This window comes from Silurus aristotelis, assembly GCF_946808225.1.
Source record: "Silurus aristotelis genome assembly, chromosome: 7".
NCBI classification, from domain to species: Eukaryota; Metazoa; Chordata; class Actinopteri; order Siluriformes; family Siluridae; genus Silurus; species Silurus aristotelis.
Window position 1 is genome coordinate 27,923,914 of NC_139580.1, and position 25,457 is coordinate 27,949,370.

The 25,457-nt window shown below is 40.1% G+C and overlaps 1 protein-coding gene across 3 annotated transcripts in view; it reads right to left on the minus strand.

Annotated features, from left to right (window-relative positions):
- Positions 1-20,426, minus strand: part of ptn (pleiotrophin) — a 55,936-nt gene extending 35,510 nt beyond the window's left edge. For 2 of the 3 annotated variants that reach the window (XM_083546540.1, XM_083546539.1), the window contains exon 1: positions 14,699-14,992. Coding sequence is in view for 1 of the 3 variants with exons in the window: in XM_083546538.1 (XP_083402664.1) it covers positions 20,215-20,231 (17 nt within the window). In the remaining 2 variants the exon portion in view is untranslated. Of the gene's footprint in view, positions 1-14,698; positions 14,993-20,214 lie in introns of those variants that run through there. The other variant, XM_083546538.1, reaches the window with a different exon arrangement.
- Positions 20,427-25,457: the final 5,031 nt, after the last annotated feature.

Genomic DNA, 25,457 nt, shown 5'->3' on the forward strand with positions numbered 1-25,457 from the left:
GGTTTTTACTGGGTTGGAAGGGGCGAATCAAAAGGTCGCGAAAATTCAGAACTCACGACCGGTCTTGGTCCCTAACCCTCGCAAGCTCCGAGGTTCCCCTGTATATATATATATATATATAAACATTTATAAAAAATATATAATAAATATTATTAATAATTAATACTTAATAATAATTTATTATCATTACATACTAAAATATATAACATAATTTAAGATCTACAAACATTTGTACTTTTTGAGCAATGTAATAAAGCACTCGTAATAATAATAATACCACCTCATAGTAAGTTATTGTAAGTCGATAAGTTAAACATGACACTGATCGTTTTTTTTTTTTTAATGAATGAACTGTAAATAATCTCCATTTACAAGACCAAAAGGTAGTGGATGGACCTGGGTTTGTTAATACCTGTGTCCAGATTCAATTGGTTTATTTTTCATAATATCACCTTGCACAAAGGCAGCTGCATGAAGATCTGCTTCAAATGGAATGGAGGATGTGGAAGATCTCCTGGTATAGAGATGCAACCCTATTGGGATGAATGTGAATGTTGACTGCACCTCAGGTCTCCTGACTTTCTCACCTACATCAGTAGCTGATTTTACTTACACCCTTGTAGCTGAATAAATCTCTACAAAATCTAGTGGAACATCTTCCCAGAAGAGTTACTATAATAGGAAATGGGGACTATATGTGGAATAGGATGTTGAAAAAGAAGAACATAGCCTTTGTGTATATGTGTGTGTGTGTGTGTGTGTGTGTGTGTGTGTGTGTGTGTGTGTGTGTGTGTGTGTGTGTGTGTGGTGTCCTGCAATGGACATCCAGATTGTTTTCCCGCCTTGCATCCAGGTTTTCCTGGTTAGTCTGGGTGAAAGAGAGTTCATCTGTGCGAGTGAAATTTTAAATGATCATGTATCTGTTAAAGATTAAGTCGTGGCGGAGACGGAGACAGAATGTGAGAACAATGCGATTGTGTTATTTCCATCTCCAGGTTTCATTTTACAAACGTCAGCTCTACTTCGAGGTCCAGCGCGTCATAACTAGAACGTGTCGCAGGTGATTGTCCTTCTCGACGATGAGTGGAGAGAAAAGCGTCGCCTCGAATGTGACAAATTCAGTAAATTCTCATTAGTGAACAATAAACAAGAACCGGCGCAAACATTTCACTCAGTCGGTGTGTGTGTGTGTGTGTGTGTGTGTGTGTGTGTGTGTGTGTGTGTGTGTTTAACTCTGTGTATATGATAGCATCTAATTGTTTACTAAAAATGTAGCCGATTGTGTTGGATGCTTCCATTTCTCATTTGAAAAAAACCAAACACATCTTTGCATGTTGATAATGAAAAAGTTACTTACTCAGATGAAAACTTGCTCGTATTTGATTACACTGCATCTGAATTCACTGTGTCTCCGAGCAGATTAAAGATGTTAAACGGATGAATAACCGGATCTGAATTCACCTCTCTCTCTCTCTCTCTCTCTCTCTCTCTCTCTTCTGTTGTTTATAGAATATTGGAAAACTATAAAAAATTAAACTAAATCCGTTTGTAAAAAAATGTTGAGGATCGATGCACATTAAACCTGAACAAACTGAACCCAGGACATTTTTATTACAATGTCAGGAATTGTTTTGTCTATTTATGAGTTTCTCCTCTTTTTATTTATCCGTGAATCGTTCTGATAACAGTCTGATTATAATTCAATACCTTAATGTGTTCTTCCATGCATACATTTCCCATCAGCCACTGCAGGTGAATGTTTGTGGACAACGTGACTGTCCTGTGAATCCTTTTAATCATCCTATTCCACCTTTAGTTTCCATTTGCTGCTATGATACACCCCACTCTTCTGAGAAGATGTTCCACTAGAACCTGTGGAGAATTAATGGAGATTTATTCAGCCACAAGTGTGTTAGTAAAGCCAGGTACTGATATAGGAAATAAATTGAGGAGGCCTGGGATACATTCATCCCAATAGGGTTGGAGCGCCTGCTATATGCAGGAGATCTTTCATATCTTTCAACCCATGCAAAGCAGATCTTCATGGAGCTGGAACAGGTTTGGGTCTCCTCACTCACATGAGGGGAAAATAAAAATTTGGTGTTACAGTTTGGAGAAGAATCACATAAGTCAGGTTCATGCAACACTAAAAATATTAGTAGAAAACTAGAATATTAATGAACACGTGTGTGCCTCAAAGCAATTTAGGTTTGGAGGAGAAAAAAATCCCAGAACGTATATTCCATTTAAATCAATCTGAAAGCCTTTAGATTTTAAACGACTGCGGTGGGATAATACATTTGTGTTCCAGGATGCTGTCACACAAACTACACATCATCAGTGATGTTTTAATAGAAGCTCTCTGAAAACACAGCAGAATTTAATTAACGCAGTCCCAGTTAACTAAATTTAACTCCGAATGAGTTCACCGAACGCAAGAGATGCGCATTTTGTTGCTGCCTCCAAATCCCTGAGCAACTCTCAGTGTCACTTTCCCTAAAACAAACCTGGCAATGAGCCACTGGGAAAAAAGTGTATGCACGCACACACACGCACACGTACACACACACACACACACACACACACACACACACACACACACACACACACACACACACACACACACACACATTCTCATGTAGAGCAAAGCCTCCAGCTTTATACTGCTGCCCATTTCTATAAAAGCAAATGTTTGCTGGCATCGAAGGTTGTGCTGTCAGTGACCTAGACTGCCCTCTGCGACCACTAATTGGTTCAAAACACACACACACACACACACACACACACACACACACACACACACACACACATATTTGCCTTACTACACTTATGATGACTTTCCACCAAAATAATTCATAATGTAGCTAATCAACCCTACGTCTTCATCTAAATCTCACCCTAACTCAGGGGTGCCCAATCTTGCTTATTTAGATTAAAAACCTGCACCCACACAGTCCCTTTGTGGAGAAGATTAGACACCCCCATGCCCTTCCTTGACCTCAGGAACCAAATAAAAAATTCAAGTTCAAAAGAACCCGACTTATTTGGTTCCTTTAGATCATCCCTAAATGGTCAAATGTCCCCACAATATCTAACGTGATGTACACTCTCGGCATACAGCCTTTTTTTGGGGACTGAGAGTGTGCATTGAAAAAATGTGTGTAATGTACATAGTTGTTCTGATCTCAATGGTTTTAGAATTCAGAAAAAAATTATCTAACCTGTTTGAAAAATATGTGATAGAAAGAAAAGCATCAAGTATATTACAATATTTTCGACAGGAAGTGAAGACAGCCGTTGACTACCTACTGGCCACCAAGGCCACAAAGGAAAAGCTGATCAATCAGTAAATATTTGAGGTTGCCCTTCTGCTGTCTCTTGTCTGTGATGTAGCCTTATTCCAGGTTCACACTGTGTGATTTTGGCCACAATTTTGTCATCTGAGAATGAAAATCCTAAAAGATTCTTATAATTCGAGGCTAAAATCTATAGCCTTTGATTGCTGCTTTGTTCACTGACAGCCGATTAATGGTCCCCTCACATTCACACGTTCACTCTGGTTTGTTGACGTTGGTGTGGTGGGTCGTCTCTTATCCCAGAGATCCCTCATGTCTGTGTTACCTTCTGGTTCTCCCTTTTAGTTATGCTGCCATAGCGAGTCTTGCCAGAGTCCAAACTGCACAGTGATATTAACTTCCATACAACAATAAGGACACTTAATAATCCATATCCTTCTCTTCCTGTCACCCCTCTTCTCTCTCTCTCTCTCTCTCTCTCTCTCTCTTTCTCTCTCTCTCTCTCTCTCTCGGTCGAGTTAAACATGCTCCTGGGGCTCCAGTGACCAATGTTCCTGCCCCTCTCCCCTCCGTGGATCTTCCCACTTCGTCCAGGTCTGCCTCTGGATAGTGTTCTCTTCGACTGGAGGCCACTCTGTGCAGCTTGGGACGGTTTCGCATCAACACCTTAGGTGGTTCCATAAAATTCCGGAGTAAGAACGGGCGCTTTGAGGATGAATTTGGACTGTAGTTCATGTCAACAGTCTCCTACACTGACTCAGGACTACTTTTCGCTTCTGATCTCCATCACTGCACCCCGCAACATCGTTTATCTGTAATAAATGGACATTTGGTGCAACCCAGATGAGGATGGTTTCCCTCTTGAGTCTGGTTCCTCTCAAGGTTTCTTCCTTATGCCATCTCGGGGAGTTTTTCCTTGCCGCAGTCGCCACCGGCTCGATCATCAGGGATAAACTTACACTTATAAAGAACATATTCACTTTTAATCACCACATTATTTGTGTGAAGCTGCTTTGAGACAATTTTCATTGTTAAAAGTGCAATACAAATAAAAATGAATTGAATTGAATTAAATTGGTTGTTGCAATAATTTTTTAATTCTGATGAAATTCTGGCAGTGTCAGAAGATTTTAGACTCTTTCCTGCAGAGGGATTTCTCCTATAAAGTCTGTCAAACCAAGAACCAATAGAAACACCTAACTGAAGTGCGATTAGTGCGACAACTTTAAACCATCTCAGCTAAAATGTGGAAACAAATACAGCAAGAAGAGTAACATTTTAATATTGGAGGGAAAAGGAGTGTTCGTATGATGATGTATCATCAAGGCATATCAGAAAGAAAATTAACATTGCAAAATGTTTTTGTTTGATGCTAGCTACTGTAAGCGAGTGAACGCGGGTCTGAACGTGTCGTGGATTGATGACAAAACTCAATTCTTTTTCTTGTGTGCATTAGTTTTTGACTGTCATCTCACACACTGACTGTAAGACAGTATGACATGGGGATCATGTTAATACAGTCTGACGTCTGAGCAACAATTGCAAAGGACTATAAAAATCTCTAATCAGTAATTGTTTCCTTTTTGTTTTCTTAGATGATCTACCAGTTTGAAAAGTTTGGCCTGGTGTTTTGGTAGTTGGTCAGACCGAGCTGAGTTCTTTAAGTACTGCAGAATAAGAGCACTAATATTATGCCCAGAGGAAACAAGTTTAGCAAGACAACTAAGATACGTTTAAAGGCATTCGTGGCTGGGTACAGAGGATAACATGGCATTCTGAATCATCCAAACTCCAGGACGCTCCATGATGAGCTAATGTGTAATGCATAAATTGGCAAAATAAATAAATAGAAAACAGATATATAAATCACATCAAAATCATAAGAAAATGTAATAAAACTTGGGGATGTAACCCGGGGGTTAGGTTAGCTGGATAAGATGTGTGACTACTGATCAGAAAGTCTTGAGCGTAAATTTACCATTAAGCTGCCTCAGCTGGACCCTTGAGCAAGGCCTTTAGCCTTCAACCACTCAGTTGTATGAATGAGATAACTGTAAGTTGCACTGGATAAAAGTGTCTGAAATTTATGCTGTGCAAATGAAAATATAAAAATATGCTGGCAAATATGCTGAAGGCATGGCCAGAGGGAACAAGTGATAAGAATACACCTGTAGCTGATGAGACTAATTACTGTTTCAGTCTGGCAAAGCTAACAAAAAGGAGAAGGACACCAACTTTGGAGTGGGGGGACACCAAGCAGAGGAGAGCGGAAGGGTCTCTGACAGTGACTAAGCGCAGGCAGATACCGAAAGAAAGGCATTCTGTTTTCCAAGTTTGCTCAGGCAGTCATTGAGAGAAAGGCGTGGTGGTCGGCGAGGTACCATGGGGGACACTGAGGAAATGTAAATAAAAAATAAAGAACACTATGCTTGGTTTCCTGGAAGTGGAAAGATGTGATCATGTAAACATAGGTCCTGAGTGTTAAAATCAGGTCTTGAATCTCATTTAAACATAGGTTTTGAGTGTTGAAATCAGGCCTTGAATCTCAATTCATCTAATGTGGGCCATTTCAATTCTTCATGTAAGATTTAATTGTATTTGTACCTCTGTTTGTTAGAACACTGGCTTTAAAAGTTCTACAATATCCTTATTGATCCTTTGCCAGTCTTCTTAAGAAAGTAAGACTCTGATTTATTTTCTTCTTGACAACTGGATTCTCAGGTTCTCCTTTGATGTCTGACATGTTGTATGTTTGCACACAACCATCACCTGGAGATAATTTTATATCCTTATTACAGACTTGTTTTTGAAAGCAGACATGCTGTAGGTAAAGCTGAATGCGCAGTATATTAATAGATACTTTATTAATATTTAGAGGTCCTAACAGGAAAAAGTCAAGGTGGTTAAGGAGACCATGCTGGGATCCTCAGTAGGAGTTGAGGGGGCATCCAGTTATTTTGGTATTTGTTTGTTTTTCTTGATCCGATCAGGAATTAGAAAATACAAACTCTGGTCAAAAGCCACACTATATTTTTATGCTTTTAATTCTCATGTCTTATAAACCAATTGTGTTGTCTTGCTAACTTCTATAAACTTTCTTTCAGCTTCTCCCTTTAGGGGTCACCACAGCGGATCCTCCGCATGTTTGATTTGGCACATGTTTTACGCTGGATGCCCTTCCTAATGCAACCCTCCCCATTTATCCGGGCTTGGAACCGTGGCTGGGGTTGGTTCCCTGACCAGGGATCGAACCCGGGCTGCAGCGGTGAGAGGGCCGCATCCTAACCACTAGCCCACCAGGGAAATTCTATAAACAAATAAATAACCCCCCAAAAAACACAATAGATACCAATATACTGTAGTCATATCTTTATGGTTCAGAAGATGAACAAAAACCTTGTGCAAGATCTTTCTCTCCAAAAAGAATATCACAGCTTGAGTCACAGTAGGTTTACAAGCCAGAAAAGGTGCACATGTTTGGTCATCATACACAGTGCTATGGTACGTTTGGCAGAAAACCGAAGACAATGCATCACTGTATTTCTGTGAAGTGAACTCTAATTGAGATAATTCCAGGGACAAATGTGGGGGAATCTGTTCAACAGTCAATATTAAGTCCTCAAACAGGACAAAGATCCCAAGGTCACCAGCAAAGCAACATCTGAAATGTAAAAAAAGAAGAAAAAAAAAAAAACATATGGAGTTGGATTGGCCAAAGACATCTGTACATAAACGAAACTAACACTGTTAGACCTTATTGACTGATAATTCCCATATTTACGTTTTATTATTGTTTTGTTTTCCTTGTTTTTAATTTTGGACTTTATCAGTTACAGTTGCTTACGTTTAAGCACGCGCCATCTCAGACCTCCGCAGAGGGCGCCGCTCCACCTCACATCAGCCAGAAAGTGCTTGGGGCAGCCACCTGGACACTTCATCCGCCCTTTTTCTGACCTCCAAGGCGTTCCACCCGGTGGCAATTTGCCTCAAGTCCTGCTGTGTCCACCGCTGGCACCCGACTTTCCTCTTACCCCAGGATTTTTGTGCTTGTCCAGTATTTTGCTCCATCGGTCCCTCTCCACCGACCCAGGGCAGGTTGTGAGGCCTTGCCTCTTTTGTCTGCCGCCTCTTACTCCCTAGACATCGGACAAAACAGGGCCGCCTGGAGACGGTCGTGGACACAGTGGGTACTGTCAGAATCTTCCGGTTCCGTGGCACACACTTCCGTCGGTGGCCATCTTGCCGTTCTTGCCGCGCCTCCCTGTATTTAAGGACACCCAAGACTTTAGCTCGGGGGCCAGATTATCTTACCGGCTCCCTAGCCCCTGAGAACATTCTTGCCACCCTGCCTGCTCTGGTTCCTGCTCCTGTTCCTGATCCTGATCCTGTTCCTGATCCTGTTTCTGACCCATGTTCTGCTCTGCTCTGGTTTTGACTTTGGACTTGTTTTTGGTTTGCGTTTTTGCTCTGTCTTCATTGTTCTGTTTGCTGGCTCTTTTGAACTGTTTTTTTTTTTTATCTGGTTTAGTCTCTGCCTGCATTGTTCTGTTTGCCTGAGTTTTAGACCCTGGACTGTTTTTGGACTGTGTCTCTGTCTTGCCCCTATTGCTTAGTTTGGTTTTTAATTAAAGCCTGTATTTTCCTTACCCCTTGTTGCATCCTGCATTTGGATCCTCACCCACTCACCCGTGTCTCACCACCACTCTCTGACAGAATAATCTGGGATTGCATCGTGTCCCGTGAGATTTCTGACACTTTTATTTCAAGTCAAAGGTGCTTCTACATGTTTTTGAATTATAGAGTATATATATTTCTTCCTATCTGGTTAAACCTTGTTTATAAATGTTTTTGAGAGACACGCAATTGCTGTTTTAGGCCCAAATCAAGAAAAATTTTCAGGAAAGTGTACTTTATTTTCATAACTGTATTAGGACCATTTTAAGGTATTTTTTTATGGGAGCTCCTCCACTTATCTCATCCACCTTCCTTGTCATTCTTATACACATACACAGGACTAAAAATGAGTGTTGAACATCTGTATTTACTTTCTGCACTGCTTTCTCATCTTTCTGTATAAGTTTTTTAATTATTTTCTCTTTCTTTTTCACACACACAACCACACACACACTCGGACACTCTGTCTGCATGCAATGCACAGCATACTAATGAAGTAGGCTTAAAAGTAACACATAAAATATTCTTTGGATTAGAAGGTTCTTACACCTAATGGCCAAAAGTAATAGTTCACCTGATTTTTCCACCTCTATGTGGTTCTTCCTCGGACTGTTGGGCGCACACTATTTTATAGGATATTTTTGGATGTGGTAACATGATTGTTTTTTATTTCACTTTAATTAGGAGATTTAAAACTGTTCCAGCATGTGCACAAAGCCAGCTCCATGAAGATCTGCTTTACATGGGTTGGAGTGGAAGATCTCCTACTATACAGCTATAACCCTTTTGGGATGAATGTAAAGGCTGACTGTACCCCAGGCCTCCTCACCTTCTCACCAGTACCTGACTTTACTAACACCCTTGTAGCTGAATTAATCAAAAAATCTGGTTGGAACATCTTCCCAGAAGAGTGGAGCTTATTATAAAAGGAAATAGGACTAAATGTGGAAAATGCTCAAAAATATGTATCTATAGAGTCTATAATAAGTAAATAAACATATTTAACATTATGGAAAACCTATGTGTGTGTGTGTGTGTGTGTGTGTGTGTGTGTGTGTGTGTGTGTGTGTGTGTGTGTGTGTGTGTGTACATGACTCCCTGACCAGTCCTTTGTTACCTTTGCTGGTTTTTGCGTGTGTTATATTACTGCAATTGAATGCTGCATTCAATTCCAGCTCTGTGGGTGGAAATGATTTGAGCTCAGTGTGTGTCTCAGTCTCAAATGCTAGGCTTCAATAATTCTGTACCGTTAATCTGACATTAATTAAGTCTCTACTCTTCCCTCCCACCAAGCCAAAGCAGCTGCCTGTCTGCTTTGATATCAGCCAACACAACTCATCAATCTTAAAGCAAAGAATATAACTTCTTGGGATTATAATAAAATTCATAGTAGAGTTCAGCTCTTCTTCCTTCTCTTTCTGTTTCCATGTAAAGCAGGCGTACAGTCAAACACCCCTTGAGTGCCTTTCAAAAAAGATTTCATTATGCACTGAATTGTCATTTGATCAAAATCAAGTTGTATTTAAAAAGAAAAACATAAAAGGGTCACGTGTGACGTTTTAGCCGCACGTGCCCTAATGCGATGATTGTTTTTCAGCCTCCAAACATTCACAAAGGCCTCGCTGTGTTTTGTTATTAATGTAATAATAAGCAAATTACACAAACAAATCCAGTGCATGTCATTTCTAATTTCCCTTGGGATCAGCTATCTCATTATTTTGAACCCTTTCAACCCCAGTAGCTCTCCTTGATGCTGAAAGCCGTGAGGATCTCACCCAGCCGTTATACAAGAGGCGACAATAAGAGATAGTATTGTCCCCATGTGTTGGAGTATTCTGTCTGTGTTGTCGTCTGTACTCAGTAGGTGAGAGTTTATGATTTAAAGTGAATTAGGCACACAGCTAAAAAAAATAACTCTGATGCATGAACGATGCTCTTGCTCCTTATCAGCACGCTTCTCCATTAGGCTGTTATTCCGAGCCATTGCTTCCCCCATTAGTGTACGGAAGCCTATTAGACGGTAGCAAGAGCACTCACAGGTACACATCACACCTCACTGCTCTCGCTCCAATCAGCTTTCCATTCAGTGTGGCACAATAAAGATTAAAATCCACTGTCTTGCTCTGGTGTGACAAACTCGCTGGGATCTTTTGAACACAAAATGTGACCATTTTTTTATACAGACTTGACTTTTTATATACACTTTATAAAAACCCCATCATAAAAAGCTTTTATTCAAAATGCTACTGCACTTCTGCATCCAGTCCATCTGTAGAACATATTCGCCAGCCAACTCTTAAATGGAAAAGTTATCTACATGAGAGTTTGAAAAAGAAAAAAAAAGAAAAGAAAAGAAATTCACTTGTCAAATCTACTATACAGAATAGAGAAATTCTTTCTTAACATATCACAGCTTGTTAGGAAACTGGGGTCAGAGCATAGGTTCAGCTTGGCAATACAGCTGTTGAACCATGACCTTCTGATCAGTAACTTGCAGCCTTCATTACTTAGCTACATGGTGTTGGGAGAGAAAAAAATGCAATAAACTGGTGGCTATCTGGTGTTTTTTGGCTATTTTGAAAATATTTGCTTAATACCTTGCTCTTGCTGTTCTTGCTGACATTTTCATTCAGCAATCACCTTCATTTCTTCACTCAGAACATGATCACTTAAACATCATTTTTTCTGAAACATCAGGATAATGAGGTAGTTTACCTATAATCTGTAGACTTTTAAAAACCTTTTGAACACTGCCCCAATGTATAAATTTGTCCCCAGAGGTTTTTCCCTAAAAAGTGAGCCAGCCAGCATTGACAGTGGCACTAAAAACTCCCTAAGATGGCCCGAGGAAGTAAGTCAAGTCAAGTCAAATCAAGTCAAGTTTATTTCTATAGCGCTTTTCACAACAGACATTGTCTCAAAGCAGCTTTACAGAAATCAACAGTCAAGGTGAATGGTGTGTATTTATCCCTGATGAGCAGCCGTGGCAACTGTGGCAAGGAAAAACTCCCTTAGATGTTATGAGGAAGAAACCTTGAGAGGAACCAGCGTAAACCTGGCTCTAAATAGAACCCATCCTTATCTGGGTGACACCGAAATGTCCATTCCCATCATTGTTGAGGTTATCACTGGTCACAGATTGAGACATGAATGAAAAACTGTGCATGGCAGCTGTAGCTCCTAACCACTGTAACACTGTTTACAACGATTACAGTCTAAATTCATCCTCATGGTTCTTGAATTTAGGCCTCCTCACCTAACCTGGTCATGTGGACCATCCGAAGATGCAGCAAATCGTCTCAGCAAGAGAAAAATCTCCTTTTTCTCACAGTATTTAATTACTCTTTGAACACAAACTGAGGGATTTGATTGCAGAAATTCAAATATGCTTTTGTACCTACCTCTTTATTATTTGGAGAAATATTTTCAGGGAAAAGGAAAGATATGGCATTTTGTAGACACCCTTATCCACTTATAAAGCTGAAGCTTAACGGTCCTGTTTAAATATACAGCAATAACAATGTGGCAAGGCTGGGATTTAAACTTATGACACTGTGATCAGAATGTCAATGTTTGAAGCACAGTGCTACCCTTAATACAACTTAACACCAATCTCCTCTTGTACCACTCTCTTGAAGGAACGTTACTGCTGCTACCACATCTTTTAACAGGGGAAATCACCTGCATCAGTTATGCATAAGCTTTCGAACATTTTCTCAACCTTCCCTCTCTTACTTTTCCCCCTCCTTCCTGACTTCATGATTTTGCCACCTTGTTTGATGAGAATAGTAAGATATGCCAAATGTTCCGTGCTGCGCAGTTTCCTACACTGCACTCTGCACTCCTACCCTTCTAGCATGTTTTTCTCCTCTATCTACAGATACAAAATCCTATAAATTCTTTGCTCCAGCAATTCATCCACCTGCCTATAAGAGCTCATGAATGCTTCACAGTATTTCACAAGATCTCCAAGATCCGAACCAGTCTGGTTTCACTTTACAGAAAGTCTTTGTGGCTGTTACTAAGAAGCTTCACTGCACTACATCAGCCAAACACTCATCAGTCAACAACGAGACCCCTATGTGCCTCTCGAACACTGGAGAGTGGCACAGCAAGGCAGCAGTTTGCTTCTGGAAAAACATCAATATCTGTTCCATGCAGGCCAACCGCAGATGATCATTTTTATTTCAGAGCTTTACTTTAAGTTTCGAATTAAAAATATGATTTGTCACATACACATTCATACAGAGTATGACGATGTAGTGGAATGCTTTTTTTATGACTGTCCAACATGTAAACATGAAAATAGAAATAGAGTATAAGGAAAAAAAATAGAGTAAATTAATAAAATAAGTATAAAGTATAAGTAAAATTAAAAGTATAGTATAACTAAAAAGTTAAGTTATATATAAAATATATTATATTATATATAAAATTATTATATTATTATATTATTCTTAACCTAATTTTCATACTTTAAGAATAAATTCAGAAGAAGGTCTCCAGAAACACTGTCAGTTTATAGAGAAATGCTTCCGGTCTGATTATGAGGAACCTCATGACTTAAAACGTATTTCCAACACAGCAGTGGATTTTATTTATGGTTTAAAACAAGTTCATCACCAGACCTTAGATTTAACTATAGAAGAGACAAAAGACCATAGGAAACAGAAGTAAGCATTGAATGCAATTGTTTGGTGAGGTCGGTTACACATTAAAAAACGTATGCAGAAAGGATATGCTACAAAATATTGTTATTTTACTTTTCATTCATTCATTTTCTCCCGCTTATCCGTAATTCGGGTCGCGGGGGCAGCAGTCTAAGCAGTCCCCCGCCTTCGACTGCTGCCCAATCCTCACAGCACCGTCCCTTACGGTCCCTCCTGCAGGTGGTGAGCCCACGACAAGGCGGCCCCACGTCACTCCGACGTCACGGACCTTGATATTTCCCTCGTAAGGGACCCCCGGAGCATAGAGGGTTAAGGGCCTTGCTCAAGGGCCCAAGAGTGGCAGCTTGGCGATACCGGGGCTTGAACCCCAGACCTTCCGATCGGCAACCCAGCGCCTTAACCGCTGGAGCCACCACTCCCCCTGTTATTTTACTTCAATAATTAAATTGGAAAGTGTGTTGTTAGCTAGTGGAAACTAGCAGGAAATGAAAGCTAAAAAATCATTGTATTGATTGTAAAAACATTTTTTTGAATGGAAACTGTAAAACAAAACAGTGAAAAAGAGAATTCAGTCCTTGTTAACATGAACAGACTCGAACCCTTTTCTTCCACCTATTTGGAAACATGCCAAGTGTTGCAATACTTGGCATCCTAGACACATACAGGGAATTACTGGTGTCCCCAGTAAAGAATGAGGGAAGAAAAAAAATCACAGCCAGCCAGAAAACACCGGGATTTAACTTATTTACTAATTTGGGATGATTTTTAGGGCATTTAGAGAAAGGCATCTAACAAAAAGTTAAATCTCTCCTAGCTTTTATCTCCTGGGCGTCCTATGCTAATGTTGTAGATCTAATAGGTGCTTGTTAAACACTGTCTTATTACACACTGATGGTAAGTATCTCTTTTCAGTGTAGGCGTCCATTTAGTCTCTTTTGTGTGCAGACGGACGAAGGGAAAAAGGTTCGGCTTGGCTAGAGTGGCTGCGGTAGGATAGCGGATAACTATAGCAACAGCAAACACACGGAGGCCCTTTTTCTTTACTCTTTTCTATTCTTTTTATATAAGCAACTGCTTTTAACTCTAATTCCTATTCCAATCAGGAAAGGCCCACTTTTTTTTCCACATTCTGTCTCGAATTCTTTTGGAATTACACGTGCTATGGGAATGATATAAGAACTCACTCAAACATGTACTGTTGCTTTAAAATTAAATATATATACAAGAAGCTAAAACACTTCAAACTAAAATTGGATGGTGGCTATAAAGATGTAGCTGGTGATAAGAAATCAAAACCCATTTTTATGCTCAAATTTTCGTCACACATTTTTTCTCCTTCAGGCAAAAGAATAAACAAGTAAACCTATGCTTCTCTCGTTCTTCTGCTTTTTAAAACTGATAATGGTTTGACTGCTACAAAACATGACATTTAAAGCAAATGCTGTGTTGGAGGTGCTTAAGCACCACCAATGCTAGGGGATGTCACTTAAAAGATTATTGCTCCAATTTCACGGTGCAAACCCGAGCTACGTGAAAGGTGTTCATCCCTTTCGTTTTTATGAGTCAAAGGAAAGAAGAGATTGCAGATTCTTTAAAAAGAAAAAAAATTTGAAAAAACATCTTAGCTAACAAGTTTGTGTAATGACAGAGCAAGTAAATTGAAACACTCTATTAGCTGATAAAGTTGAGCTTCACATTTGCATTTACGATACAGACACATTCCCCACAACAGCTCCCATCTCTCAGGACTCAGACATGTTCCAGCTTTCCTCTTCTGCTTTAAGCAAGAGGTTTCTGTGGGTTTGAGGAGCAAACACATTTGGGAAACCAACACACTCTCAAACCTGCCTTCGTACACAGAGCATAGAGATTCTGTCTGACCGCAAATCTCCTCCGAAAAGCCTCAACCTGTCTCCTCTGTGCTCACAGGTGTCTCAAAGTGATGTATTCAGAGCACACGGTTTCCTTCAGGCTCTGTGAAAAATTTGCTATCTCTTCTCTCGATTCCTGTCCCAATGCACCTCTCTTCCACTTTGAGCTCTTATGCAGGGTACTTACTTTCAAATGAAGGCACGAGTTCCTCAAACGAAGCAGTTTATCTCCTTTCTTTTCATTCACTTTGCCTCGGATTTCGCCTTCTTTGTTGCTCTTACACATTCACTCGCTTCCTCTTACAAACTCTGTCTCTTGAAGCCACAGGGTTGTGCTTATGGTATTTGTGTGTATGTGTGTGTGTATGTGTGTATGTGTGTGTGTGTGTGTGTGTGTGTGTGTGTGTGTGTGTGTGTGTGTGTGTGTGTGTGTGTGTGTGTGTGGGTGTGTGTGTGTGTGTGTGTGTGAGAGAGAGAGAGAGAGAGTAGTGGGGGTTGTGTATTTGGGTGGTGCCGATGGGGGGGGGGGGGGGGGGGGGCTGACCGAGCATCTCTCATGTTCACGCTTTCATTAACACAAGGTCACCCGAGGGATGACACTAAGATAGGAAAAAAGAAACAACTATGAATATTTGAAACTGACTGAAACATATAGAAAGAAGGACCTGCTGTGAGGTCTGTCTGTAATCTCTGTCAGGGATTTGCTCCAGATTTGTTCAAGTGTACTTACTGCTTAAAAAAACCATCACGCATTGGGGCCATTGAAGACTGGTGAGGGCATCTAGTGCGTAACTGGATCGCCTGTGGCTAGGAGAGTACAGTATGTGCCCAGGCTATGAGATGTTCTCGGAGGGCAGGAGGGAAACTCTGAGGACTGTTTCATTAGTGTGTTCCTCTGTCTTCTTTTAGGGTCATCTGTAAACAATGAAAGAGAGTTTGCTTTGTCATTCTTAGATCCTGACTTGTACGGGGTCCATAAGGAGTGATGCAGTTTGAGACCTTTGCTTGACTCCTCTTGGTTCTGAAGGTACATGAAAATGGTAATATGTGGCTCCCTCCAGCAAATGACACAATTTCAGCAGTGCAAACTTAACTGCCGATCTGTTTCCAATGCCATAGTTCTGCTTGATTGGTGACAACTTTTTGTACTTTTTCCACGCTCCGTGTCCACATTTACAAAAGTTGCTCATCCACACCGAAACGTCTGAAAATGCTCACGTCCTTTTACTGCGTACAAGCAAAACATAAGACGCTCCGACTCGCGTCATTTCCACCTGCTGTATATTTACTTTCCGGGTCTTTGAAACGCCCCGGCAATGTTTAAAAAATGCATCACCGTATTTGACAGCCTTCATTTTCCCACACAGTCAACACATTTTTTAATTTAGCCACTTTGAAGAGCGCTTTTTGAGAAACGTCGTCTCAGTGTGGACAGAAGGTCAAATCGGATATAATTATGACAGTGTAACTCACATGACAGTGAAAGGTTCTTGGGTGGATCTGGGTCTTTGAGAAAAGGAACCATGCTTCCTGAACTGTTCTATTCTAGGTTAGATGCTTCCTTAAGGAGAGACTTTAAGAGATGTGCAATGGAAGTAAAGCTTCAAATGAAATGCTGAGAGAAGCACAGTACTCGAAGTAACCTAAGGTGGTGATCACTCAATACCATCAACTCAGATTATCAACAGAGGATTAGCTTGGCGAAAGCTTGTGCTGAGCGCAGTTGTTCTAAAGCTGCAGGACAAATGGTACTTAATGGTGACTTGAGTTCTCAATAATAGATGTAGGTTTGAAGGCCACCTGCTTTTTTCTACACAAAATACAAGTCTAGTGATGCAGTGGACAAAGCAGGCCAAATTTTTACTTCCCCTGGGCAACAGTCAATTGTGGAGCAGGCTATCGAGGTGTGTGGTGAGACCAATCAGAAAATCAAGAGTCAATTTTCATTCTTAGCAGGCTGTCTTTGTATGTAGTTCACGGTTCCGACTGTGGCAAAACTGCATCTACCAACTGCTCTGAGTGTGCAAAATCTAAGACCACTCTCCTCAACCCTCAGAACCCAGTAAGCACTGTTCCCCAATTTCTTTTCCTGCAGCTTAAGAATAAAGTCACATTGAAACAGCTTGATAGATGGAATTCAAAAGTCAGCCGCTCTCTTCTTTGAAACCACACAGCTTTTTAGCAAATGTCTTTTTGGTACATGGGTCTTATAAGCTGCTTACATAAATCTCTACTTTTGAACCCTTATCTTACCAAATATTACATTTAAACCCCCCCTGCATTTTCTGATATCCAAAACAGACTATTTGTGCAAATGTTAAACCATATCAGAGAACTGTCTCACATGCAATGCCAATTTCTATTGCGTTTGGCATTGTTTACATAAAGACAAAATCATACAATGCAACATATTTCCAACAGTGTTGCCAATGTTATCTGTTATACTATGATATACTGACCAGGCATTACACTATGACATTATAACATTATGACCAGTGAAGTGAATAACACTGATTATCTCTATCATAGCACCTTGTAGTGGGTGGATATATTAGGCAGCAAGTGCACATTTTGTCCTCAAAGTTGATGTGTTAGAAGCAGGAAAAATAGGCGAGCGTAAGTATTTAAACGAGTTTGACAAGGAAAAAATTTTGATGGCTGGACGACTGAGTCAGAGCATCTACAAAACTGCAGCTCTTGTGGGCTGTTTCCAATCTGCAGTAGTCAGTATCCATCAAACATGGTCCAAGGAAGGAACAGTGGTGAACAGGTTCATGGGTGGCTGAGGCTCACTGATGCACGTGGGCTACGACGGCTGGCCTGTGTGGTCCAATCCAACAGACGAGTTACTGTAGCTGATTTTGATGAAGAAGTTAATGCGGATAATGCTTGACAGGTCAGGACTGTTTTGGCAGCAAAAGGGGAACCAAACAATATTAGGCAGGTGGTCATAAAGTTATGCCTAATCTGTGAATGAAGCTGGGGATATTTTTGTAGGAGTGGCCAGGCATTTGAATTTATGACATTTAACAGAAGCTTTCATACCTTATATTGTTTAGATTTGGCAGATGTCCCCATCCAGAGCGACTTTCATTATCTCATTAATACAGCAGCTCTGGGGTTAAGGGCCTTGTTTAGGGGCCCAGGAATTGCAGCTTGATGTGGCTGGGATTTGAACTCATGACCTTCAGATCCACAGAGCTTTCACCTCCACCAGGGCCAAAAGTTACTCTGGGGTGGCACAAAAAATGTCATATGCCAAAAACATTCATTTATCTCATATAGGTTTCCAAATCACATTGATGTACGCCATGCAATTGCACCAATATTTTTATTTGAATTAAAATTAATGTAAAATTCACATAATGTCTGTTATATATTTATAATCTACCTTGATGCATTTCCACCTTGATTTATACTATAATCTTTGCATCGTATTAAACAATTATAAATTGATAAAAAATAATAATTATAATCTGCTTCTTCATCTTTTTTCGGCTTCTCTCATTAGGGGTCGCCACAATGATCATCCGTCTCCATACTACTCTGACCTCTACATCTGCCTCTTTCAAACCAACTACCTGCATGTCTTCCTTCACCAATTCCATAACCCTCCTCCTTGGTCTTCCTCTTTTTCTCCCTCCTGGTGGCTCCATCCTCAGAATTCTCCTACCGATATACCCCATGTCCCTCCTCTGCACATGTCCAAACCATCTTAATCTCACCTCACTCATCTTGTCTCGAAAGCATCCAATATGCGCTGTCCCTCTAATAAACTCATTTCTAATCCTGTCCATCCTCATCACTCCCAACGAAAACCTCAACATCTTCACCTCTGCTACCTTTAGCTCCACCTCCTGTCAATGCCACCTCCTGTCAATGCCACTGTCTCTAAACCATACAACATCTCATCCTTCAGGACCACCCCTACACCATTTTTTCTTTTTATCCACACCTTGATAGAACAGTTTAAACCTTCCAATGTTCCTGGCCTTGCTCCCTTTCCACTTGGTCTCCTAAACACACAACCTTTCTCCTCTCCATCATATCAGCTACCTCCACGTTCCTCCACTTCTCCTTTCCCTGCTCCCCTTCTCTTCCTTTGGCCAACAATTTCCACCGGTACCCTGTTGGCTAACGATACCTGTGGCGGTCGTTGGTAACCCGGGCCACGACCGATCCGATATGAATTTCTCTTTTTCTGATCCGCATATTTGATTTGGCACATGTTTTATGCTGGATGCCCTTCTTAAAGCAACCCTCCCCATTTATCCGGGCTTGGAACTGGCACTAAAAGTGAACTGGCTTGTGCAACCCTAATGGCTGGGTTAGCTTCTGGTATAAAGTATACTATTTATATTAATATGAGGTGACATGCAATAAATAGCACACATACTACAAACCATATTCTTACAAATGCTACAGGAGTTTTAGCCATCATTTCAAGTTAGGACAATCATCCTTTTTGTCTTGTGTCTATGCTATGAGTCCCATTATGTGCTCAAAATACCAGTGCACAAGCAGATATTAGATGTCATACTCTACCCGACTCGCCGCAACCTTATTTTTTTTTGTTTGGCCAACAGGGTGAATAAAATGCATAAAGAAGGATTAAGGATGGAGGAAGGAGGTCTGGTTGTCCAGCACTGATCAGTCCTAACCGTCTACTCCATTCTGACCTGCACAAGAGTGATTTCTCATCTTTTGTGTGTCTGTTGAGTCAGAAAAATATATTCAGATATATGACAAAAAAGATAAAAAAAAAAAAAAAAAGAACTCCAAGATTTTGGCCACATTGAGTTTGCTACATGTGTGTGTGTGTGTGTGTGTGTGTGTGTGTGTGTGTGTGTGTGTGTGTATGTGTGTGTGTCTGATGAAACCAAATGAAATCTTCCACTTCCACTCCAGCAACTGGTGATGTGGCATATATAGCAGTCCCAAAGGAGATTAAAAAAAAGGCACACACACTCACACCCCAATGCATTGAAACAGTATGCTGGTCTAGGTGTACAGCATATGGTATGGGGAAAGAGATGACAGCCATTTCATTTTTTTTTTCTTTTCAGTTTTCCTTTCTATCCTTTCCTTATTCATTATAAGCTGTCTGTGTGTGAAGAAGGAAGGGGAATAGGAGGCACCGGGGAATTCTAAAACCTTAGAATAAAAATCTCTCTTACACAAACACACACATTTACAGCTACATGTCACATTGTTACAGTGAGATTAATCTTTAACGGACTCAATAGAGATGTGACCATGTAAATGAGAAACTGAAAGAGAGAGAAAGACACTGCATCCGTTCACTGAAGAATAATTCCAAGCGAGGTGTTAATATTGCATACTTACTGTACATTCAAGTCAATAATTGATAGCATTTCAAAAAAATATTGTGTATATCAGTGGCGGGCGGTGCATTTGGAACCTGGGCCTTCAGTGGGGACACGAATCCACCTCTTAATACCACCACTATCACATCGCAATTATAGAAACCATCAATACAATACAAAAACGCAATATAACAACGCATTTCTCATATGGAGGGGGAATACCATTTTACTAAAACAAGAAACCCAGTTAAGACTCCAAACCTCCACACTACAACCGCAACTGTGCCTCCTACATCATCTGGAGCAGTTCAGAACCAATATTTGTCTAATTACATGACAAAAACATTAAAATGTAAATAAAATCCAACCTACTCACCAGAGATGCAGACTCATATATCGCACCGCTCCTCAGAGGCTGTAAGCCAGTGGTACCGCTCATATTCACTGGTCTGGAAGTGGTGAACAAATTCTTTCCCGGGCTGAGACAAGCTAGCTAGCTTCGGGGTTGGCCGACCTCCTCACGATGTCTAGCTTTTCTTGAAAATGGATTTTTAAGTATGTCCGAAACCAAATCAATTTCTCTTCCTCTGTGGGTGTAAAAAAAGTCTAACTCAGATGTATTCATGTGTGCATCACGCTACACGTGTTTTGCTAGTCAAATTTGGCTGTAACCTTTTAACCAACCAATCAGAAATCTGATGTCTCTGATGACAGAGCTATTTATTACAGAGACTATGGTAAAAAAAAAAAGGCCAGCAGTACAGCCTTTAAGGCCCTGGGCAGATTAGACTGACATGTCAGCACATCTGATATCTGATTAGGCAAAAAAATCAAAAATCCACATACACGTACTGGAAGCAGTGCAGCCAAGAGAAACGCTAAGAAATGAAGAGAATGAACTGATAGGAATAAATTAATACAATTTCATGGAACAAATATTAGAATTTAGGTTGTAAATGTAGGTCAGTGTTTCTAATAGTGTTAAGGCCAGCAGAGAAGCCTTTGCTGGCCCTGACCGCCCGCCACTGGTGTAATTCCAAGGAATCTACTGCAGTTGCAGATGCGATTAAAACTGCAGGTATTTTCATACAATGGGTTCTGCAGTGGTGGACAAAGAACACAAACCATGTACCTGAGTTAAAGTAGAGATGCATTAGGTAAAATATTATATTAAGTGCTCCCTTTAAACTTTCCTTTAAGTAAAAGTACAAACGTATTTGCCGTCAAATGTATTCAAGTATCCAAAGTATTATGATTTATTATGGCTATAATATTCCAATTATAATTTTTGTCACAAGATTCTTTGCTTAATCAACGCCGTTTATATAAAAATATTAGCCTTTTAACCTTCTTTTCAACTATTTAAAAATAATTGCATAATTAAGCCCACCGGTGTTGTAGGAAGTTTGAGTCAGGAGTTTCTTCCATCCTTTTTAATCTCAAAATGAACTGATGCTGAACTGTATGTTGGTGATAAGTAGATACACCAAGCACCAAACAAAACACGTTCAAAACAGAGCGCTTGCTCGACCCTGATCGGTGGTTTGCTGTGTGTTTCACCAGTCATGTTTTTATCCTCTTAAATGAAAAAAAACGACTGATTTTGAAAAAGTTTAGTTGTGTAAAATGTAGGATATTTAAAATGTAGTAAAGTTAAAGTCTCCCCAAATGGAAAGTACAGATACGTGAAAAATCTACACTAATTAATTACATTTACTTCTTTACTGTCCATCACTGCCTTTAACACTCGGTTCTCCATGAATTGTGAAATGGATATAAATAACACAAGGTTTATTTTTTCAATAAGCAATTAAATATAAAAAATATAGTATTAAGCATAATCAGATCGATAACGAACTTTCATGTCTAGAAAATGTAGCTGGAAATGAATATTACATTACAATATTACAGTAGCAAATTACATTCACTTTATTACTGTCTTACACTGGGGTTCTCATACTGTATGCAGTCTTTATTTACTGAAGAAACCGTATAAAACTCAAGTGTCTTCACCTATAGTTATCACAAACTACAGACAACAGTCAAACCAGAGCCAGTAGCCATTTATCCAAAATGACCAGACTGTTTAAAGAGCTCAGGTAAAGAGTAAGAACTTTCAGTCAGATCTTCCTACAGTAGGCACTCAAAATATGCAGGGTTTAGAGGAAAATCTATAGTTTGATCTCCATACATTAATGTGATCAAATCATCCTTATTGGTATAATTTTACCTCATTAGTATGAGTTCAACAAGGTCCCCTGGTGGTCTAGTGGTTAGGCTGCGGCGCTCTCAACGCTGCGGCCCGGGTTCGATCCCCAGTCAGGGAACCAACCCCAGCTATAAGGGTTGCACAAGCCTTAGTGCCAGATAAATAGGGAGGGTTGCTTTAGGAAGGGCATCCAGCGTAAAAACGTGTGCCAAATCTAACATGCGGATGGTCCGCTGTGGCGACCGCTAATGAGAGAAGCCGAAATAAACTTTGAGTTCAACATACTCCTGAGGAACCAGTTTTTTCTTTACCACAGTCACCACTTTCTCACTCATTAAAGATAAACTTACAGGAACTAAAGTTATAAATTCATATTTTATAACCTCTTTATTTTAATAAAGCTGCCTCGGGACAATGTCCATTCTGACCCTGACGACCTGGACTTTTTAAAAAAAATCTTACATACATTATATTGCCAAAAGTAAGTCCCAATTTGCTTTTGAGAAGATGTTCCACTAGGTTTTGAAATACGCTTGTGGACATTTGTGTTCATCAGACTCAAGTAACTGTAAAATCAGGTACTGATGTAGGTGAGAAGGTGAGGAGGCCTGGGGTGCAGTCAGAGTTCCAAATCATCCCAAAGGTGTTCAGTAGGGTTGAGATCAGAGCTGTATAGCAGGCCATTTAAGATCTTCCTCTCCAAACCATGCAAATCATATCTTCCTGGAGATTCTTTTGTGCACAAAGGCATTGCCATGCTGGAACAGGTTTGGGTTTCCAAGTTTAAGTGAACACAAAGTTGTATTATACCCTATCCAAAGTCTATCCCTATACAATTTTGTGCCTCCAGCTTCGTGGTAACAGTTTGGAGGAAGAACCACATATGGCAGGAAAAGTCAGGTGTCCCAATACTTTTGTCGATAAAGTGTAGCTCAGCGGGTATATCTGGCAGTCGAACAACTTATTCAATGTCTATAAGTTGTTGCAGAACCAAGTATGAGTATAATTATGCCATCTCCTTCTGGTACTATTATTACAGGGTTAGTCCATGGACTGGTGAATTCTTGAATAATTCTAGTTTTTATAAATGTACAATTCTTATTCCAGGCCATTGCCTACTGGCACACTACTACTTATAAAAATGCCATGATTCTACCCGGCTTCCAATTTTATTGAGGGTGGTGTATCCCACAGTGTCACACTCCTTCCGGTAGACTGATAACACAGACACACACACACACACACACACACACACACACACACACACACACACAAACATCTGTATATTAATTTACCCCTGTTCTAGTGCTGTAATTCCTTTTTTATGTTTAGTATCCAAATGACCACAAAATTATCTGTTACTTATTTTTTAAACAATGGTGCGTTTTATTTGATCACGAAAGGTACCATACCGTCTTAATACACTTTGGATAAAACTTTAAAGTCCTCCAAAGCAAGTATAGCCCGAAAACCATGCCCACAGACGCATGAACAAAGGGAGTCTTTCCCTCCCAAATTTCAGGCCATAGCATTGGCCATTCCCCCAAAGATGGGTGGGGTTCAGGACCTTTAAAACTTCTTGAACCCAACTAATCAAGGTTCAGTTAAGTAAAGCAAGCTCGCTCACTCGGCTCAACTGGAAAGCCCGAAGGCCCGGGGGTCCGAAGGCCCGGAGAGTCGGACGCTTAGAACAGCCCAGCAGCGACTCTTCGGGACAAGATCTCAAATCTCTTCCAGCAAGCTTTATCTTCAAGAACAACAACTGCTCTGATCTTCAGGAGAAGCTGGAAGAACATCTGACTCCATCCTAACCGACTCGTCCAAGATTCTTTTGTCTACCGCATCCGGACTCTTGTGCAACAAGCCAATGCAAGTAAACGGTTTACCAAACAATTTAGACGTGTCAAGCTTGAGCCCCTTAATTTAAGGTGAATTTCAATTTCCGTGACGATTTCTCAGTTAGGGTGTGATTAATTTTGAAGCTTAAGCTTGCCATTCCCTTTCTTGCTTTCTCTCCTTTCTTCTTCTCCTTTCTCTTCCTTCTTTTCCTATTTCTAACTTTTGTTTATTTTAATTTTAATTTTCTTTATTTCTTTTTGTTTGTGTAGTTTTATGTTGTGTTTGTCTCATTCAATAAACGCCATATTTTTCACAAGTGATTGTCTCTCAGTACCGCCCACAATTTAAGGTTCCTGCAATATTCGGTCTGAACTACATGCCCTAGTAATTGTACGGGGGGGTTGCGTCTTTCTTGGCCAGGGAGATACCTCTTTGATAGAATTAATAAAGATTATAATGTCTGTTCGCCGGACGAACAAACCCAATAAGTATAACGTTAATTCCATTTCCGTCAATTCAACTTAATTTAAATAGGAGTAACTATAACGTATAGCATTATAATTACTTATAAATATTCCCTTTTCTTTTTGCAAGCTAAATTCGCTACATATAATGGTGGAGAATGCGGGCAAACTGTTTTTCAAACTATATACTCATTTGATCTTTTTTAATGGTTTTTCCCTCTTCTCTCCCATTCGCTACAACACACCAAGAGAAATTAACAGCTGATCCCTGACATAAAGAACCAGGAAGTAGGGGGAAGACCCTAGTCTCTTGTGGATTTCCCTGCATGGATTTCCTACTGGAGCAGTCCCCACAGAGACCTTCAATATGAGTGAGAGTAATCAATGGTGAAATACACCAAACACACCGAAGTGCCATTGTATCCTTTTTCAATGATCAAGGACATGACAATGGACGTGGTGTTATCGAAACCAGCTCTGTTAACAAGAAAGTACTTGATTCAGCTATACGTTTGCACACTATCCCCTTACAACAACACCCAACAATAAGTTGTTCGGACCTCTTTTATTTGTCGTACAAGAGTTCTTACAATTCTGGAAAAGGTTTTTTCCCATTTACTGAATGTATTCTGTGTAAACTGATGGAACCATCGCTAAAGCAAAACTTTAAAAAAAATCAATAAATAAAAATTTTTTAGTACATTCTAAACATGAGAGTAAATCTCCATACATCAGACCAACTAACAACAGAGAATTTGATTCAGATGCAGGAGGGTGAGCCCCAGAGGTATAAAATGGGCAACTAGTGCTTGTGTTTTCACCGTATGTCAAGCTAATTTATGTATTTATACAGTACATCAAGTGGCAAGGGCAATTTGAGGTCACATACGAAAGTTAGTCAGCTATAATGTGTAAAACAGATAAATCACCTAAATCGCCTTAAACCATGAACAGGGACTGTGGTTTTGTTTTGATTGTGGTCCCAGAGAGAGTTGAAACCTCAAAAAGACCACAGGTTGCCCAAATTCAAGCAAAAGTTGCTGAAGAGTCTTTCTGGTCGCAGTAATCTCATAGATCACACTAAGATATGCAGAGATGTAAAGGTGA